General features: G+C 26.8%; 1 protein-coding gene across 1 annotated transcript in view; it reads right to left on the minus strand.

Annotated features, from left to right (window-relative positions):
* The window catches only part of LOC109599388 (uncharacterized), an 85,790-nt gene that overhangs the window by 44,524 nt on the left and 18,705 nt on the right, over positions 1-22,561 (minus strand). The window contains exon 3 of the mRNA XM_049963221.1: positions 20,690-21,298. Coding sequence (XP_049819178.1) covers positions 20,690-20,903 — 214 coding nt within the window. The 5' untranslated portion in view covers positions 20,904-21,298. The remainder of the gene's footprint in view (positions 1-20,689; positions 21,299-22,561) is intronic.

Genomic DNA, 22,561 nt, shown 5'->3' on the forward strand with positions numbered 1-22,561 from the left:
CGCCACCAACCATGATTGGACCATTCCGCCAGAATTGCAGCCCATTCAATTGATACGTTTTATCTTGCATCAAAGCTGCAACTGGGAAGGAAACGTCTCATTCAACCGAAGAAACAACACATCCAAACTAAAGTAAACTATCATCTTCAAAAACTAGGACTGGAAAGGTAAGAGTTTTCATCAGAATTAGGTAAATGAATGGACAGAAACAGACGACGCGTATATGGACCAGATACACCGTAACAAGATTAAAACATTCAAAGAGAAGTAAAAGTGAACATTTAAGGGAAATAAGCACGGTTCAATTATTCCGTATGCTAATTTGAAATAAACAAAACCTCATTTAAAATTACAAATGTATAAATTACTTTCGTCTCCCTTTGTAAACAAACCGACGTCAATTATTCGGTTTGTTCGTACGAAAATGGATAATGAACGAACTCATTGTTCTTAAACAGTTTTAAGATTAAAGGGTCTTCCTAATTGTGAACAACCGCGTTCGTGTATAGTTGGTAATACATAGGGCACGTACTGCACTGTCGTGTAGCTCTTGCTTCCTAATTTATAATTGTATCTACTTAAAGAGTAACGCAGCGAGATCAAAGGAAGGTTGAATGGAGATTTACGATGCTTGTAATTATCCTAATTTGTTGTGTGTACGTTGGTCATATAAATTATTCATTTAAGATTAACCATGGACTGGCGAACGTGCTATTCACCAACTCAATTGTTAACTAGAAGTTTCTAGTGCAATTAGGTAATTAATTTTCATTATAAATATTTATTTGGTTAATAAACAATTTACATAATGTTTTCTTAAGGTGAAGGAAAGCTATTAAGCGCAGCTGGTACCGGGAACTAAAGGTAGTGTGGCTAACCTGAAGGGTCTTTCCATATGGAGTATTTAATATTTAATTAAGATAATAGTAATAATACAATAATATTATTTATCATACGCCAATTCTTAATAAACAAAAACTAAAATTGGACAAAAATATACGTTCTACCTTTAAGTTTTTGAAAATTATCACAATGCTTTACGTTATTTGGTAATTCATTATACATTCGTAAATCTTTCAAACAAATTTTTATATAAATATTGTGACGGATATTCTCTTTTCATCTAGTATTATATTCATGTCTGTTAATAACATGTAACATGCACTTTTCTATGTAAATATTATGGTGTAATCTGATTTTAAATTTTTATAAATATATTCGAATTTTTTAAGAATATTTTTTTGGTTAAAATTCATAAAGCTTAACAATTATACACAACATATTTTTTATTGCAATATATTTAATGGTCTTCAATATTATCCCCATGTATTTATACAATATTCAAAATAAGAAATTATAATTTAATGTTTAAATTTAAGTTGTATCCATTCTCTTAAATATATAAATAAAGATTGATAATTTGATTTTTTGATATCGGTTTGTTAAGTAATTTTCAAACTAGTTAAGTACAGTTATACCAAAGTCAATTTTATTCAATTTCTGTTACAATAATGTTCTGTTTAAAGTTCTAAAAGTTCTCCTGAAATCCAGGAAAATTGTTAGTATAATTTTATTATTTTCTATGTAATTAAATCACATTACATACATTCAAAATAATGGTTTCATAAGAGTGTCCTCTACTGAAACCACTTGATTATTATTTTCAATTACATTATATTTGTCACAAATTTTGATTGACTGCTTCTTTACCATTGTAGATTTTTCGGGATTGTGTAAATACATTATGTGCTATTACATATTTACAATATCTAAAACACAATTTCCACATATTTCAAATACACCGTTCACCATATTTGTATTATCATAAATTTAAAATCTGTTGGTGTTTTTATTAGTGAAATTATTTTTTTTTTTTTTTGACTTAGTAGCCAAATCAAATTTTTGAAATATATATTCTCTAAAATATAACTTTCACTTTTATCTATACTATTGTTTAATACACAACATTTCTTAGTTGTTTATATGAATTCCAATATTATTCTTTCTTAGAGAAAATAGCTTTATATCTATCATAATATCTCTTGGTTCTCTATAATTCCAAATCTTCTTCTTTCTTAGTAAAAATATCTTTATATCTACCACAATATCCCTTTATTTAACATTTTTTAATACTTTCTATTTATTCTCAACATATTTAACAGGAATATTCATAGTTTTTATGAGACACTTTTTGTTTAGATGGTTAACAAAACATACTTCATCCGATAGTCACATTTACAATGCTTTTTTTATAAATATAGTTTATTAATTTTATAAATATAGTTTATATTTATGCTAATTAAGGAATAATCGCTTATCTTAGGTGTTAAAAGTAGGTCTGTCATCAAGTGCTTTTAATTAAAAAGTACATAATCGATTATTGTAAATTTCGTATCTTTTAACTCTTGTTGTCAGAGATACAGACTCAGTGTCTTTGTACAAATACAGCCAATTCATCTTCACGAGGATGTGTAATAGAAACATTAAAATATTTTTTTAACTGGTTCTACAATAATTTGAATTTGTATATAAAAATAATTTGTATTTTAAAAATGTCCACATCGGAAACAGCCATGCAAAAAACAAACGATAAAATCACTGTAATAATAAATTATGTGTAGAGCAAAACGGTTTTACAACGTTCAAACGACAAAAAAGGATTCATTTAAATTTTCAGGTCAATAATTTTATATGAATCCCAACAAATATAAATTGCCTTAGTATCGGTTGATTTTTGTATGGACTTGCCCATTCGGACAATGTATTGTTTGCTGCGCTCAATAAATTTAAATTACCATCGAAGTTTAACATATCCGAAACGATCCAACAATAAAAAAAAAAACGTAATCTGTTACTGCGGTTTTAATTATGGACCTAATTGTTTCCATCCAATTCTTTTACTCCGGTTTTTAATAACGTAAGCTAGTTCAGGTGCTCCTTCACAGAAAGGTAAAATAGTCCTTTGCACGGTGTAATTGAATGCATTTGTACTTGTTTATTTAACGTCAACAGAAGGTGATAAGCACATTAAAACATTACTTCCGGGTCTTAATAACGAAATGGTAAAGAAGATTGTAAAATGCCCGTGAGCAAACAGTGATATCAAAATTACGAATCTCTTAAAATCCGAAAGAGCTAATATTCGTCTTCAAAGGGAATTAATTAGAATTTTTAGAATTTAAACGGTATCGCAGCTCTCTGACTTCAAGACCCTTGTTGTGCCATTCGCAAAAAACAGAGAAAGAAAATTTCCGATAATGTAAAATTAATTACTGAACGGGCTAAGAGAATTTTGATTAATTAAACTTCAAATAATGAGTTTATTTTAATTACGGCAAAACGTACAATGATGGTACTTAGGACTTGAAAGAGTTTCCTTGTCAATCCTCCAGATCCGACCCTTTACAAGTATTATTAAAGAGCTTGATCGATAATAATTATCATGTTATACCCACTCACTTTTTAATTAGTTTCTACGTAAATGAATAAATTATGTTGCTGTTAAATTGGTGTTATTGTAGTAGTACATAAAATTCGGTTTCCATTGAAGGTAGTTTCGAAGTAACACAACTTTATTACAAGCCCAAATTAGTTGAAAGTTTTAAAATGTAAATTGCTTTGGATGGAGTTGTTTAAAAACCTAGTTTAATGGTATGTTAATTTCCAATAGAGTTACTAAACAAGTTTTTTCTGTTCACAGTGATACGATTTCGCTACTCTATTTAAAAGCGCTTTATAATTCGAGCTTTTTCGAAGGTCACATCTAACTAAAGGGAATAAAGCTGTTTGATGCAATGTTTTTATTAACCAAATATACGAATATTGTTTGTACAAATTATTGATTTTATTTATTGACAGTGATGAGTAATTGTATTTAATATATTTCCTAGTATTATCGTTAACGTGTATGCCAAATACGAATTTTCCAGAATTAAAATTAACAGTTTTACACCACATTTTAGTTAGACCTTCAATCTCCCAAAATTTTTGGAAAAAGGTTAATAATTCAAAGACTATTGGGTTTAGATATAGAATATGGCATAGTCATTTTATTTGCAATTACATGTAGAAGATAATAATTCAAATATATTCAAATGAAATTTTTTTCAAATTAAATAAAAAAAATTGTTGAATTTATGATAAAAATTTCAAATTAATACATTTTTCCGTTCTCCATAAACTTCTAATGAATATGTATTATATATTAAATACTGGAATCATTTTGGTTCATGATTTTAATAAATTTTCGTATTATATTTTAAAATTCCTGGCTATTATTTGTTTTTATATTTTTTCTAATCATGTTATTTATTTTTTGAAGTGCTGGTGCAAATTTGCTTTACGAGTTCAAAAATCATCTTAGACCCATCGAGACGTCGATAAATGATTTTTCGCTAAGTAGATTGATCCAAAATTTATTTGAGTTCAAAGTTTAATTTTTTTATAATTATCAATATTATCAAATATATTTATAAAATATATTATATTTTAGTTAACATATGTTATTTATCACCAATTTGTGTTTTATTTAGTTGTGATCAATACGTATGTTTCGACGATTAAAAAAAAAACATAAATATTCAATATTTTATAATAAAAAAATACTTTACCATTATATTTACATAAATAGATGATAAATTAAATATAAATATAATATTATAAGATATTATTTTGTAGAGCGTTAAATTCTCTATAAAAATATGTCCCATTATTTTAAATTTATTTGTCCCCGAGTAACAAAATTCTAAAGAATGAAAGAAATAATATGTGAAACATATTATTTTCATAAGAAACTTTGGTTGGAATGCGGACTATCATGGAGTTAATATTAAGAGCTCAAATTCTCAGGGATTTTTCTTTATCAATTTTAACTATTTAAGTCCCTGGTAGCAAATAAATTTGAAAATATCCCTGCTAAGGGTCGACCTAATATATATAGTATCGGATAAAATTAGTGCGACTATCTTAAATATTAAATAAAATGTTTAAAAACTAAATTATAAAACATATAAAAACAAAAAATGTATCTGACAAAATTAAAGCAAGTCGAGTATTTTTCATACGTATTTATATCTCTCTTATATGAATATTCTATTTACAATAAGAATACATAAGCATGCTTAATGGCCAACATTTGTAAGCGGATTTACAAAATAGAGTTACTGTGACCTATAATTCAGGAAGTATGGAGAATCAAAAACGAAGTAGACAAAACAGAAAAATCTTAGATTCCCGCATAAAAATGTTTATTAGAAATAATCCAAGGATGTCCGCAATTCAATTTTCAATTTTAAGAGATTTAGGAAATAATTCAATTAGTTCGAGGACAATTTAGCGTCGGTTAGTGGAGGCAGGACTGCCAGGAAGACGTCCTCCAAAAAAACTATTTTTTCAAAAAAGAATCGAGAAGCAAGATTCTTGTGCACTCATAGGCATCGGAACTGGACAGCAAGATATTGGAAAAAAGTACTATTTTCGGATGAATGAAAATTTTATATTTTCGGAAGTGATGGTGGACAATTTGTTCATCGTCCTAAAGACCGCAGTCCATCCAAAATATGTTACAACTATTAAACATTGAGATGGCTGTATTATGGTTTGGGGTTGTTTTTCTGTTTACGGTGTTCTACCGATTAACAAAATAGAAGGCAAAATGGTTCGTTTTTTGTATTGTAACATAGAAGATGTTATGCTATTCTATTGTGAATGGGAAATACCATTAAAATTTATAACTCAACATGAAAATGACTCCAAACACAGTGCCAAACTTGTTAAAAAATGGTTTGTTCAACAAAAAATCGACGTCTTAATGTGGCCAGCTCAATCTCCCGATCTAAATCCAATAGAAAACTTGTGAATAATAATATTAGAGCAAATTACATTACAAATAAAGCAAATTTGTTTGAAGAAATCAAGTGTTTGGAACAATATAGACGAGGAAATAAATAATTTCCAATCTAATCTCATCTATCCCAAAAAGATGTGGATATTATGACATTTTTCGTGACTAAATAACATAATTTAATTTATTTAATTTATGTGTGCTTTATTATTTAATGGAACAAAAATAAGTTTCGTAAGTATATATTGTTTAATATTTAAACAAAAAGAAAGTCGCTCTAATTTTTTCCGACACTATATATGTTTTATTAGGCTAGTCCTTAAAAATTAAATTTGTGGCGACGCCCTCTAAAATGTATTCTTTTGTTGAAAAAATGAGTAATTTTTTAAACCACAACAATACGTGTTTCAAACCGATCTAAAGTAATTTTTTGGTAAAATTATTTTTTTAACAATTTCTTATTAAATATGTAATTAATATTATTTTTTACAATGTAATATCGTTATTTTTACTATTTTCAGCGATAAATTTCCACTAATTGCTTCATGAATGAAAGTTTCATTATTTGAGCTTATGTCTTAATTTTTTTCATGTTTTTGGGCTTAACGTACGTCTACGAGAAATATAATGCATTTTATTTTATTTTTAAATTTTTATTTTGTTTTTGAGTTTTATTTTGGTTTTAAAATGATTTATATTTCAAATATATTTGTATTTTTTAGAAAAAAAAAAAAACAAAAAACAATACTAAAAAATTAACTTAGATCATCTTGAGGTATGAGTTGTTTTGATTTGATGTTGGGTTTTAGGGGGAGTCGTACGAAATTTAATGAGCAGTCCAATATTTCTATATAAATAATAAACTATATTACTAGTTTACTGCTCGTATATTAAATAAATTCACAAAAAAATTATTAAAAGTCAAATCCACATGTTGCGATAGATACTCAACAGAAACTTTAAAGTGTTAAATGGGAAGTTTTACCTGATTCAATGTATAATCTGAATATTCCTTCAATTCCTAGAACACAGAAGGTTTTTCTGGGTTGCTTATAGAATGAGGACAAAAATTATTGAGCATTGGTGATTATTTTGATGAATCGTTATTTTAAACTTAAACATTAGAGACATAAATTACTTGCATATTACGCATAATATTATTTCGTGTAGGAATAGCAATCTATGCGGTCGTTTAATAATATGATTTCGCTATTCTATTTAAAAGCCCTTTAGTCGAGCTTTTTCGAGGCTGACGTAGAACTAAAGATAATAAAGCTGACTGTTGAAATGTTTTTATTTACTGACAGCGATGAGTAATTTATACTAAACATTTTCCCATTATTTTTAAATAAAATAACACTTTGTGATTCGATTTCGGCTTCGCGTTCCAACCCCGGCGAAAAGGCAAAAGCAGTAAACACAAACACAGTTTTAAATTCGTTTTCGTTTGAACGTGGCCAAAGTGAATTAGGTAAAAAATCAAAAGCGCAATGGCGAAGTCGCATCTTTTAAGCATGCACATAAGCAAATTGAGTTCCTCAAAGAGCCCAAGTCTGGGTAAAGGTGCTTTGTTTCGGCAAAAAGTCGAAATAAAATCAGGAAACATCGACATTCATTGAGGGGTCACTTGTTATTGAAAAAGTTTAATACTAAAGTTTGTTTGTTAGCATTTACTGCTGGCACTGCTTTATTATTCCCTTTCAGCCGAACCTGGTAGTGCTTTGAATCCGCGCTACAAACGATATTTGATTTGGGCACGGCTCTTTGCATGCACGTCAAATCATGTGTCACTAAACTTGTTCCTTCGTGCCCTCCCGCTCTCGTTTCGCGTTCGTCTTCCTTGCGGCAAAGATAAAATAGTTGGCGAAGGAATTTATTTATAGGACAGACACAAAAGGGAGCTAAATATTTATTGTCTATGCCGGGATAACTGAGGTTTTATGATGGCTTATCGGCGAGTCCCACTGTTTTATTCGTGCTCTAACTGGATGTCTCTTTTTATTAATAGATACAAATATTTAAAAGTGCAGCTTAGCATTTTGACGTTGAGAGTTCGTATTTAAAAGGACATTTGTAGTAATGCCGGTTCAAAAAATATGCAAAAATCCGTTGAATCCTTAGATTTGAAGTAATCTCCTGTGACAAGGACATTTTAATAATCGCCATTGTTCGTCAACAAAAATGTTGGAGTGCAGACAATTTTAATCTAGCAGTTTTCGAACATCCATTGATCGTTCTAATTTTATATTGAACGTACGCCGATACGTAACAGTCACAGACGGATGGATGGCGGCGAAGATTAAACTATCCATAATTATGGCGTGTTTCAAAAGGATTATTCGCCAGGATGGTGGGGCATTCTAATTTCGGATGATCATTATCCTGGATGCAAGCTTGATATCAATAATGGCGTCGGCTTCATTCAAGCATTGATTTGTGTGAAGCCTGAACAGATTGCGATTACTGGCGCATTGTTGAGGACTGATTGTTGTGTTTAGCGAAATTTATTTGACGTTTTATTACGCACCTTTGTTTATGGCCCGCTCTTTGCCGATTCGAATACAAATAACGTAGAGTATGCGGATACGCCTATGCCGAAATATTTTCCTGCCTCCGATATACGAGCTCATAAATATCTCGCCCGGGCTTCAACCAGAACTACTTTTGCCATCACGAGCTTTTACTTTAGATCAACAAAAATTCTTTATTCATTTGTAAATTTTAATATATTTTTCATATAAAATGACACTTTATGGTTCTGGCTTGCCAACAGTGTTTTTATGGTCAACTAAATAGAAGAGAAATGGACTTATTCATTAGAAGTATTGATTTTAATTTTTAATATCAATTATTACTTGACTTCAACTACTTTTCTAATTTGTTTTGAATTAAATTTCATTTCCGGGATAGCCGAAAGTGACATTAACTTTTTGGATTTTTAAATTCACATATAATTGCAAATAAAATGACTCCACTATGTGTTACATCTAAAACAATGGCTTTTGATTTTATTTTTAATCATCAATATTAATGATGGAAAATTCATTTTTGCTATATATGCTAAGCGTCATATAAGAGAACATTATTAGTTCTCTCAAATTTTATAAAGGGTGTTCGTTATTTATGATTTATTTTGAGCTTCTTAAAACATCAACAATATTGATATTATCAATGGAAATTCAAGCACAATTAAAATGAATATTAAAAATATTCCTAATGATTGATGAGATTTTCCCAAAAATGATGTTCTGTTGAAAATATATTGATGTTAAACAAAATGAACTATGAACTATGAAATAAATCTGGTGTACTTAAGGTCAAACATTTTCTTGACTGGACGGTCTAATCATTGAATTCCACCTGAAGAAAATAAATTAAATTTACTTTCATCAAAAAACAATGGTTTTCCATTGTGCTCCCGTGCAAACCGGAGATTGGCAACTCTATTTTTTCTTGAAATGAAGAATTTTTTGACAGCTCTTCTTCTGTGTAAATTATTTTGATTTAGTCTACGTCTTGTGGAACTGACAGCCATCCCCAAAGGTGAATATTTAGTTTTAAGATCCTCGTCAGTTTTTTTTTTTTGTCACTTTTGGATGCTCTTACAATCCTTTGATTGTAGTAGACTAAGAATAATTGATTAATTAGTAAATAAAAATATTAAAAACGGATTATATCTAAATTCAAGAGTGTTCCAATCACGTTATAAGGTACACTATCGGATAAAAATATGGTTCCTTGGTAATATATGTTTGCTGCTTTACTTTTAACTGGTATACTACTCCTCTACTACTTGTAAATTGACCAGATTCACAAAAAACTTGCTCAAATAAAATACATGTTCCATTAGAGACGAGAGCAGGTTCAAAATGTTCATCCACCATATAGTAGTATATTCCTTCATGTGTATTGAATATTTTGAGTCTGATTTTAAAGAAGAAGTTTTAAATAGAGAGGATCTCTTCTTCAATTCCAAGAAAACAGAAGGTTTTTCTAGTGTTAAGAATTTGCTTATATAATGATGGGAAACATTGTGGAGTATAGTTGATAAAGTTAAACTTTAAAGATGTTACTTACTTCTTCCTGTACTTAAGAGTATTATGCATAATATTAAAATATAATATGCATCTTTACTTTCAGTTTATTAATACACCATTAATCCTCTCAGTTTTTGATCCTTAATAAATTTTTGCTATAAAAATATTACTGCTTATCTATAATTATTTTAAGAATCTATCATATAATTATGAATCATTGAATAATAAAGCCATTACTCAATGGATTTACAAGTTTACTTAACCAAATTCTAACATAACCTCGGGTATAATGGCTAGTACTCCAGCCAGTTAAAGTATATAATAATATGCACAGTATTATACTTGTGGCCATCCTCATGTGCTCGTTTAATAATAAACTATTAAACATATTAGCCTTTAAATGGCAGTCATTTTTTTATATTTTACAAACAATGAAGTAATTAGTTTCCGTTATGTTTCACCACCAAAAACACATCAGAGTCGATTCCCGGTGCAACATAAAATGAACTTTGACACCAACTACACTTTTTGCCGTCCATAATGCGGCAGATTTGCATGCATGGCCGCATTAACATCATCTCCCGCTATCTCGATCCCTTTATTTTATTTCCCGTACGGCTGAATGAACACATTACCTATACGATTTTTACATAATAATATTTTCCCAGTGCGCCGTATTGAAATGGACAGGGCTCGTTTTTGTTATCTTATAGTCGGATGATGTTTCGTAAATGGTTTTGATGCACGTTGCAACGCACCAATGTTTTTCTTTTTTTATTTTTTTTTTTGGTGGTAACGTAAAATAGTAATGTTCCTTAGTCATGGTTGTACAGTTTTTCAATTAAAATTATTGCCGATTCAATGCTTTGAAGTTTATTAGATGTAAATGCCTATTAATTAATTTTATGATTTTGAATTATCGATATGTTCGATATGTATAATAATTATTATGTAATTTTCCCTCAAAGCCCTTTGTCGATTCCATGTATTCATTTAATAAATTTATTTTCATGCAAAATCTATTTTATTATATTGTCCAATAACCAATTCCTATCATTAATAACAATTAATTTAAAATATTTTGACGTAATACGAATAAAAATTAAATCAAACTTCAATAACATGAAGCTTTGTTGTCAAAACTAACATTGGCCGTAATAACGATGCACATGAATTATTCGAACATTGTAATCATAAACAAAATAAACTATTGTTTACGAAGTATGCCTAGTCAAAAAGGCCTAATTAGGTTACACCAACAGTTTTCCGCAATATGCCAGTTTTAATTGCAACGGTTTATTTTAATTGACGTGATTAATTAAGATTTTTTTACACGTTTAATTAATAAATCTTGCAGATTTGTGTATTAATAAGGCCACGTTTTTGTGCACCATGAACAATAGTTAAAATTATCTATTTTACTGGTAAATTCAACTCTCAAAGCGACTAAATTATTGATTTTAATCGCAGGATTTTCCCTAATTTATTCTTGTGAACGAACTTTATAATAAGAGCCCGCTGTTAGAAAGTTTTCATTAAAAAAAACCTTATCATTTTGTCCTTTTAATCCAAAACGAAGAAATTTGCCTCAAATAATTATTACTCCATAACCCCAAAATAACTTGGAGCCTTGTCTAAAAATAAAACACACGCAAAACTTTTTTATTGGCAAATTAATTGGTTGCCCTCGTTTATCGACTTTATCCCGTCGTATCGTCTGAAAATCATTTCCGTTTTTACGAACCCCATTAAACATAAATAAGAATAATTGTGCCCGCAGCGAAAGGGGATGATCGAAAAACCTTTAACACAGCGGCGGTGGGTATGTGTGTGTGTTCGTCTCATCGAAAATCGTTTATGAATCCGACAGTCTAACCCCCCGAATATTCGATACCGAGAAAAGCCACGCGAATGAATTTCTTGTCTTCGTGGATGAGTTCCATCTTATTACGGTGCTCGTCGCAATGGCAAGGAGTTTAATAAATAGAGGATTTTTCTTTTTTTTTTGTTCAGTAAGTACGTTGTTCTTTTATGTTTCTTTTAAGGAGGTGTTTTGTTATTGGTTTCGTGTATCGATGCTTTTTGCGGTTTCCATTTGAATGGTAATTTTCGGGAACCAAATCTGGAAAATCTTTACCTACTTTATTCATTTAAATACAAATAAATTATAAAAAATGTAGAAACAATTTTCATATTATTATTATATTTATTCATATTTAAATTTTTAGCATTTAAACGAGGTATCAACAAACAATTACTGGAATTTCTATGTGTGATTTATATAGTTTATATATTATTAAATTACTTTAAACATTTAATTCATTTGTGTTTTATAGTATAATCACTTTTAATAGTTTATTTTATGAGTGTATGAGATTCATACATATCAATGTTTGATTTAAATTATTTAACCAAACAAAAATAATTGTTATTGTAAATTAATTATTTATTAAAATATTTTATGTTATTAATAATTTCAATCTTTTCGAATGAATGAAAATATTGTAAATAACAGTATTTATAAAGCAATTATAAATTTTCTGAATAAAAGCAAACATTTTTCAAGTAAGATATTAAATTGTCAGAGAACTACAATGTGGTCAAAAAACTGTAATAATGAACTACTCTTTTCGAAGTAGGATTATAGAAATAACTCTAATAAAAAACTTAATGAACTGTAGAAAAATATAGTAACATTATAGGAATTACGTAAAATGAATTTCTGAAATAATTTAGGTTATTCCACATGAATATACTACAAAATTTATTTTTGGTGATTTTTAAGTTTATATATTAAATAATGTAAATATTAAAATTAATATATACAAGTTCTGTAATGAAAGTATAAAAGTTTCTGAAATTTTGATGACAAATAAATGATTAATAAGTGATTCAATTCGTGTTTTATTAGGTTAATTAATTTATCAAATTAATACATGTTCGAAAATTACAAGATTGGCAGAAATTGTCTAATTAACTTTTCTTTTGAATTCCCCCTTGAAGGAGGCCATAATATTTTATGGAGGTAACGTCAATAGAAAACATTATGAAGCGTAGAAAAAAAATAATAACTTTTGTGGGAATTACGGAAAATGAACCCCTGAAATAATTAAGATTAGTCTAAATTATTTTATATTATTCTTTATATTTTTTGGATTATAATTAAATTTATGAGAATGCAACAAATATTATGATATGATGATTTCTATTGCAATTTTTGAGTTTACATAGTTTATTTTATGAATAGATAAATGAATACTTTGTTAAAACATACTATTATTAAAAATATTGTAAATTAAAATATAAATAAATATATATATTTTAAGTATTAATATATAGAAGTAAATTTTAAAAGTTTTTGAATTTTGTATCGCAAATAAATAATTAATAAGAATGATTCAATTGTTTGTACAATTAAGTTATTAAATTGCTACATATTGAAAAATTACAAGATGGTCAGTACATCTCTAATTAACCAACTCTTTGAATTTCCTCTTGAAGGAAACATTTTCTGGAAATAGAAAACATTATAAAGGGTAAAAAATAGTAACTTTCAGGGAATTATTGAAATAATTTAGGTTCTAATTAAGGTTTTAATAATTAAATATTTGAGGATACTACAAATATTATTTTTAGTGACTTCTATTTCAATTTCTAAGTTTACACATTATGAAATGAAACATTTTATATACTTTTGTTTTTTAAAATAATAAATTTTAATGATTATTTTCTTTGAATATACTTTGTTATAAATATTTGTTTCAAATTATGTAACCAAAAGAAAATATTTGATTTATGATAATTCCAACTATTTTAGATATCTAATTAACTTTTCTTTTGAATTTCTCCTCTAAGAAGGAAATACATTTTATGGGGATAACGTCAATAGAAAATATTATAAAGGGTTTAATCTACATATACTATAAATATTAGTTGAAAATTATTTAAAAATAATTCTAATTATTCTGAGTGGGTATTATAAAAAGTCTTGTATAAAAATATAAGGAAAAATAAATAGAATACTCTTAAACATTACATAAAAGTAGAGAAATTCTATAAAAAAAATTTTAATAATTTCCTCATTTTTGTTTATAAATAAAAAAGTGTGATTCAATTCATGATTTATTTAATTATATTATTAATTGAAACTTGTTGGAAAATTACAAGATGGTCAGAAAATCTCCATTAATTAATGAATTTCCGTTCGAATTTTCCCTCGAAGGAGGAAATAACATTTTATGGGGGTAACCCCAATAGAAAATATTATGAAGGGTAACTCATGGTTCAATCTATAAGCATATTTTGTTATAAATAGTTGTTGATAATTCCAATAATTTTGAGTGAGTACCACAAAAAATATTATAAATAAAAATATAAGGAAAAATAAACTGTATATTCTTAAATATTACACAACACGCGTAGATTGAAATGGCAATATGGTGTGAAACTTCTTATTTCAGTATTAAGAAAACTTTAGCATTGGTGTACAGTACTGGTCACTATTATAGCAACTTATTAAAATTTAACTCTTTTGTGTAATGTGAACTGATAAAATAATATTAATTTACTACTGTTGTTTTATACAGGATTATAAAAACTACTATACTCTTTTTCTATAAAATGTTACATACATTTTTCGGTATTGAGCTGGAGATAAATACAGCACTTTCAATTTTTGAAAGAAATTTAAAGATTAAATTTGTGTTATTTAATTATGTGTAGTTTTGTTCCTGTAGAATGCTTAACATAAACTAATCACTTTTTTATAAATTAAATTATAATTCGTCACAAAAAGCTATTCTTCTCTGTTGTTCTGTGGTCTAGCCAATGTGATCCTAAGCGAGTCTAAATTGGTCACATTATTAGTAGAAACTAGAGTTTGTCTTGTATGTGTGGGGTCAAACGAATCCCCATCCACTAACCATTTTCTCACAATCCTTGAACTAATTTCAGTAAGTTCTATTTTCTCCAGGTTGGCTTTAATTTCAGTTGACGTTTAGATTAGAATATTTTTTGATATGCTACCTAGCTATTGATTTTCTTTTAAGTTTTTTGAGATCAAATAATTCTTTTCATAGTTACTACCTGACCAGTTTCTCTAAATTTTTTATAATGCGGGAAACAACTGATTTATTAAGCCGTAAATTTTTAGTCACTGGTGAATTATAATTTTTCTTTCAGTTTCACTTCGACCAATGTTTAAATAATTATAATAAGCAAAAGAGCGTATTGCTTAAATTTTTAATAAATTTTAAGTTAGCATAATTATTGAATATAGAAATAATTTACGTTATTCCAAATTCAGATATTTAAAAAATAAATTAATAAACACACCAATATTATATTATTTATTGTTGGTGATTTGTACAGAAATGATTTTGAAGTTCCCATTCAGTTTTCATGATAAGTAAACACATAAGGTTCATTTTGCGATACAATTTAATTTATATTGCGGAACTGTCCCGGCGAAACGAACAATGATTCGAAAATTGCCTATTTGTTTAGGGTTTCGGCGCATATTTGCTTAGGTTTGAGTTAAAATATTTGAAGGTTTTTTGTGGTTATCCTGTCGTTCGTACGTTATTATTTAATATTGTGCTTGCCGGGCATTAAATTTGAAAAACATAATAACGAACCATGAAACCCGAGGATAAATTTATCGTATCTTGACTTGTAAATTAGTCATTAGAGGTAATCAAGTCATAATCGCAGAGATAGAGTCGCACCTCCGTGTTTCACTTTCATTATCCCGCTTCTGGCAATTTTTTTCTTTAATCTTTTTTCCGTCTTATTATTAAAAACGACGACATTTTCCCCATCGCCTCGTTGTGAAACCCGAAGGAAGACGGAAACACGTATCGATTTTCCTCTTTTTTTATTTATTTCTTCCAGTGTTCCCCGACCGTGTTGAAAAAGTCAATAATTTCGGCGAAGATTTATTGCTTACACCATGCAAATTTTTCACATTACTCACTGCATTATATTTATTACAAAATGCATGATTTATTCGCGTAGTATTCGTTGCGTCGGTTTATTCTCAAGACATTTAACTTTGCTGGCGCAACTTCGTCGTGGCAAGAAGTTTGACGCATTTATTATTTTTTATTGGGGGCGTTTTACAATTTTTCATATGTACTTTGTCAACGGTTAATCTTGCCGAACCATAAATATTGCCCGACTTACTCCGGACATAAATTTAAAAATACGGAATAAAAAATAATGGTCATTTCTTGGGAAATAACAAATAAAATTTTATATTTTTCCTATGGTCCATTATGGCCGAACGGTCTTATTGATTCCCTTTAAGGACAAACTTAATAACATCACATTTAATTTCACCACTATAGTTATATTTATGAAAACCCCAGTAGCTTTCGTCCTATAAAGTTAAGCTTTATTTTACACAGCTTTCCTAGCGGGAGAAATAATATATAAAATGAAAATTGACCCTTTTTCCAATGGAAATTGGTTTGACCCTCGATAATCTTGTGTAAAGGCTGATGGAACCTAAGACTCGAGGATACATTTATTCATAGATAATGATACGTCCTTATTCGATTTTATACAAGGGGGGCTTAACACTATAAAGGCAGTGCTAATCTTCGAGTTACAGTTTCAAAATTTAATTATAAAATTTTTAGATTAATATTGTTATAAAAAATTAAAGTATTTAAAAAAAAAACTTATGAAATTCTATATCTTTAATGAATAAATAAAATATAATAATTATGTGAATATAAGAATATTTAAGAATATATAATATATATAATATAATTTTGATTTATTATTATACTTCTGTAATTTCAGTTTTTGGAAAATTTTTGAATATCTTATATTCATATAATTAATTTCATATTATTATTCATATATATTATTTAATTATTTTTTAAATTCTCCATTTAGTTAAATAAATTTAATGGTATGATTCTAAATAAATTAATAAAATTTAAATCTAGACAAATTGCAATCTTTATTTTTGCAATAAATCTTCAGATTTAAATTCATATTTTTTCCATTTTTTATTGCCTTTAAATTTATTAATAATTAAAAATAAGTTTAATATATATTTAAGAAATTATAATTTGTAAAATTCGTAATATTAATAATTAAGTTTATGATTATAATTTTTTTACATTTTAAATATATAATTATATTTAATTTTAAAATTTAAAAAAATCGAAATTATTTGGTAGTAATAAAGTGTCAAAAATACAGAAATTTTACAAACCTTATAAAATAATGATAAAAATATTATTTCAAATTATTAGGATGATTTTAATAACATTTTTAATAATGTTTAATATTTTCATATTTATTCAGTTAATTAACTTATTCTCTAGTAATATGCCGATAATTTTTTTTAAATTTTAATTGGTTTTTTAAAGATACTCATTTACGCAACTTAATTTAAAATGCCCATATTTGTAAAAATTTTTAAATAAATCCATATTTTACACATTTTTGTATTATTTTTAAATATATTATATATTAATAATTATATTTATCAAATTTTAATTTATTATTACTAGAAAGTAGTAATAAATTACCAAATTAAATAAATTGTAAAAATCCTTAGTAGTAGTATATTAATTATCTAATTTATAATAATTGTTATACATTTATTTTTTTAAAAATTAAAATTATATTTTAAAAATCGTCATTTATTTATTAACGATTATTCATATTTTTAAAAATATTGAAAAACATTAATAACCAATACTAAATTTATTTAACTTAATTTGTAAAAATATTTTAATTTTATTTGTTTTTTTGTATTATCGTTAAATATATTAATAACCAAAATCATTTAAAACATATAAATTGTAATTTATATAACTCGTAAATTAAATCTTGTAATCCTAAATATAATATATTTTTTTAAAGGTTTATACAATTTCTGAAATTTTCTTATTTTTTTTTTTTTGGATAAATATTGAAATTTTTATATTCATAGAATTAATTTCATATTATTTTTCATACACGTATATTCTTTAATTATTTCTTAAAATTTTCATATAGTTGGCTTAATTTAGTAATATGTGCAAATTCTGAAATATAATGTTAAATATGTTACATTTATTCATATACGCCCTTATTCGATTTTATACAACGTGGGTTTAGCACTACAAAGGCAGTGCTAATCTTCGAGTTACTTTACGACAGTTAATTACGGTTTGACTGAAATAGCGAATTATTTATTTCACTTGGTGGACGGTTTAAAAATTCAATTATAAAATCTTAACGGGACACATAATGGGAAATTTGCGCTATAAATTCGGTCTTAAAAATCTATTATCGTAGGTGTTCTCTGACCATATGCGCCAAACGTTGCTGAAAATATTGCCCGGAATTAAATTAAAAGGGAGCCAAATCCTTTGCGGGGATTAACTGGGCGTGATAAATTTATTAGCGAAATCCCCGTCATTTTGGACCTGTCAACGTCCGGTATAAATATCAATAATTAATTAAAACACGTAATCGGAATTGGAATCGAAAGAAGTTCAGAATACGGAAGCGGGATTTTCAAATTCGCTAATATAAAGCCGGGGCACTAGTCTTAAATCCGCATGGAAAAAGTGTAAGTAGCAAAGCTTCAGTCTGGTAAGTTTTGAAACAATTTAAGAATTTAACGTGATTTTAAGCCATATTCGCAAAGTTAAGCCCATAAAACCGTACAGGTTTACGGACTACTTAAACATTTCAATTTTGCCAACGTTTTCAGTTTATTAATACCCGACAAAAACAATAAGACTTTTGGAACACGTCATTCGTGTCATCGAGGATTACGCAGTTTCGTTCTTCCCGTTTCGCGAAACTGCAACGAGACAACTAGAAATATTTTGTGACTTTAATTAAATTCAATTTAAGGAGAAGGGAGTGGGTGGCTGTAGATTCTTAATAAGTGTATTGTTGCAAGACTCTTGTTCTTGTAAAACACTGATTCCCGTACGGCTTCAGTATCGTTCTCTTTTCGTCCGCTTTGATGTCATTACATCAAAGTCAACATTGCTTTCAATAGTTCCACTAATGACTTCTTTCTGTGTGTTTTGTTTGCTCACATTTTTCTTTTATGTAATTCGTTATGGCCCACTTTTACGTGCCATCATTAGAAATTTTTGAGTTGCAGCTGTAGTTTATTTCTGTTGATGGAAAAGTGAAAAGTACTTGTAAAATTATATAAATACATTATGTATAATGATTACAATTTTGATGTTCAATATTTGATATTTACAATGTGTGTTTTATATGTTAGCCAATTCATTGAACCATTCATGTCATATTGAAATTACAAAAAATAAAACGACGTTTTTAATTTATTTTTACCACGATATAGAGTTTCAAATAAATATACGTATTAAAATTAATATTCGAATTTTTGTCGGACACAGTCACGATTTCGTATTCAATATCATATAAATTTGATTTTATTTTTTAAATTACTGTTTGCTTTTTGCTTTTTATTTTTATATATTAATTTGGCAAATCCATAGAGAAATCAAAATGCGAATGAATCTCTTTGTGGGCTTGTTGCAAATTAAATGTAAACTCTTTGTCAAAATTTAAAAATATATTTTACAAAATAATAATTTATAAAACAAAATAATTTTATTATGGGGTAAAAATTATTTTAGTAAAATATAAATATTTTGATTCATAAAAAGTAACATAAAAAATAAAAACCGATTTTATTTATTATATTTTGAAATTTAATATAAAATTAATAAAATTTAATTTTAATTTAATATACTTTGTTATAATGAACTCTTATATTTTACATAAGTATACATTCTAACAAAACCATGACAATTAATGATAATTAATATTTATTCAAAATTATATTTAGCATTAATAAAACTTTTTAATTACTTTTTTTAACTTAATATGTAATTCATTAATTGGCTACTTAACTTAAACTTTATAAATCTTCATTTATTTATCTTAATTTAAAGTATTATTATTATTTAGATAAATATTATATTTCTATAATTAATAAATTTGTGGCTATTAGAACTAAAATATGGATTTCACCATATTTTTAAAAATTTAATAAACACCTATTTTACACAATTTTGTTAAACATAGTGAAAACTAAAAATATTTTAAAATATTAATTTTATTAAGAAATTATAATTTATGTAATTCTTAATTTTTAATAATAATAAAACTTCAAAGTTAAAATATTGATTCAAAATTATGTTAAGAACTATTAAATTTTTTAATAAATTATTATTTATATAAATTTTATGTTCATATAATTAATTAATTTGTGGTTGCAAAAAGAAAAAATATGGATTTTACCATGTCTTTAAAAATTTATTAAGCCCCCATTTCACATCTTTTTGTATTAATGTTAAATATACTGATAACTAAAAATAATTTAACATTTTGATTATATTTAAGAAATTTTAATTTATATAATTTTTAGTAATTTATTATTTAAATAAATTTGATGTTCCTGTAATCAATTAATTTGTGGCTACTAGAAGAAAAAATGTGAATTTTACGATATTTTTAAAAATTTAAGAAACCTTCATTTTACACATTTTTGTATTAAACATACTGATTACTAATAATATTTAAAAATGTTAATTAAATTTAAGAAATTATGTAATTATATTATATAATTGGTAATATTTTAATAATAATAGATTTTCAAAGTTGGGGAAATGATAAAATTATATTTTTTAATATTTTTTTTAAATAATTATTAAAAAAACGTTGTACTCTATACTACTAACCCAATCCCTTAAACTAGCACACATAAAACGCTAAAAGACATGCCCGTGCGAACAAATAAAATTGCACTCACGTGTCGAGGAATTGACCCTTTTGACCGAAGGACAGACCCGCCATAATCCGATGCGAAAACTGATGGAGGTGGTGAGCTGAGAATTGGGCAGCGTGACCGGTTCCTTCGTGTAGAGCCACGAGCCACCGATGAAAGCGATGAGGAGGGCGACGGACGCGAAGAGGCCCCAAATCAGTCCCAGACGGGACAGTCCGCCCCGCGACTTGCAACACATCACCCCCTTTGGAATTTACATCGGATCGACTCGCCGACAAACATTCAGGCTTTGTTGTTGCTGTTGTTTTTGTTTTTTTATTTTTATTTTGCTTCTCGCTACTTTTTTTATTTTTTTTTTTTTCGCGTTTTTGTTTCTTTTTCACGATACAGACTCGGGGGCGGTTGTTTGTGAGTGTGTGTGTGTGTGTTTCACTTATTGTTCGGGCTGAAATATGTTTTACATCTCGGCGTCGGGATCCCGGGTTCGTACGCCGTTTTCATTATGGGTCGCACGTCGACGTCGTATATTCCCACATTGTCTACAAACAATACGGAACCAGTCGAGGAATTCATTTTCCTGCACCATGATGCTCTTTGAATGTGGATGGCTGGATTTCCTTTCTTAGCGCCCGCCTGAAACAGATAAATGCAGACATAAATATTTATGGTGTCGCGTGCTGCCTAATGGATCTACCCTCGCGGAATTATAAGTTTCAGCCGTAGATGATATTCGTCTTATTACCTTTTTATGCCGGTCTTATTTATGGCATCATCAAAAAATGCTAAACATTTCCCTTTAAATCCGATCTCAGTGTTGCTTTGTTAGGGTAACAGACGTCGGTTTATAAAATTGGCGAATGCGTTGGAAATATGGTGAATGCGCTGTAAATATGGTGGGTGCATCATGGTGTATGTACTTATAAAATATAAGTATTGTAACATATATTATTTTATTTATTATTTTAGATTAGTTGTAATTTTAATTAGGTGACATAAATAAAAAGTAAAAAATATTTTTAATTACCATTTTGTCAGTTTCTAAAGTTAATAATTGAAAGAAAATATTATGTACAAATATTGATAATTAACTTAATTAATTCTGGGTTGAATAGTATATAAATATATATATTTTTTATTAATTACTATTAAAATATTAATATTTACATTTAATAATGGAATAGCATGTACAATTTTAATCGATATTATTTTTAAGTATATAATAATTAGCATTTTAAACTCAATTTATATATTAAATAAATAGTATTAATACTAATATACTAAATACAATTTTAAGTATTTTTACATTAATGTAGATAAAATTTAATTTATTATTTTCATTTAAATGTAATAAAATAAAAAAGAATAATAATAAATTAAGAAAATTTTTAAACAAATTATCATTTTTAATTAGATATAATATTTAACCATTTTTATGCTTAATATAACATTATAAATATAAATTTAAATTTCCAAACTTAAATGATTGTTATAATTTTTTAAGCTTAATATTTCAAATATTTAAAATGATATTTAAGTTTATTAAAATTTATTTACTTTTTTTAAACTAAATATTTCGATTATCAAATATTTAAATTTACAATTTTATATTTTTTTAATTTATTTTTTAAGATTAATATCAAATATACAATTTTATTTTTTTTATATAAAAACTTTTGTTATTTTTAAACCTAAATGACTATTTTTAATTTTTTAAGCTTAATATTTCAAATTTTATACATTTCAATAATGTTCCTAATAATAATTTTTTAAAATATATAAGCTTATTTTTAAATTTTATATTTCAAATATTATAAATTTAAGAGAACAATTTTAATTTTTTAAGTTTAATTGTTTATTTTTAATTTTTTAAGCTTAATTTTACAAATATTATAAATT

This window comes from Aethina tumida, chromosome 2 (genome assembly GCF_024364675.1).
Source record: "Aethina tumida isolate Nest 87 chromosome 2, icAetTumi1.1, whole genome shotgun sequence".
Taxonomy (NCBI): domain Eukaryota; kingdom Metazoa; phylum Arthropoda; class Insecta; order Coleoptera; family Nitidulidae; genus Aethina; species Aethina tumida.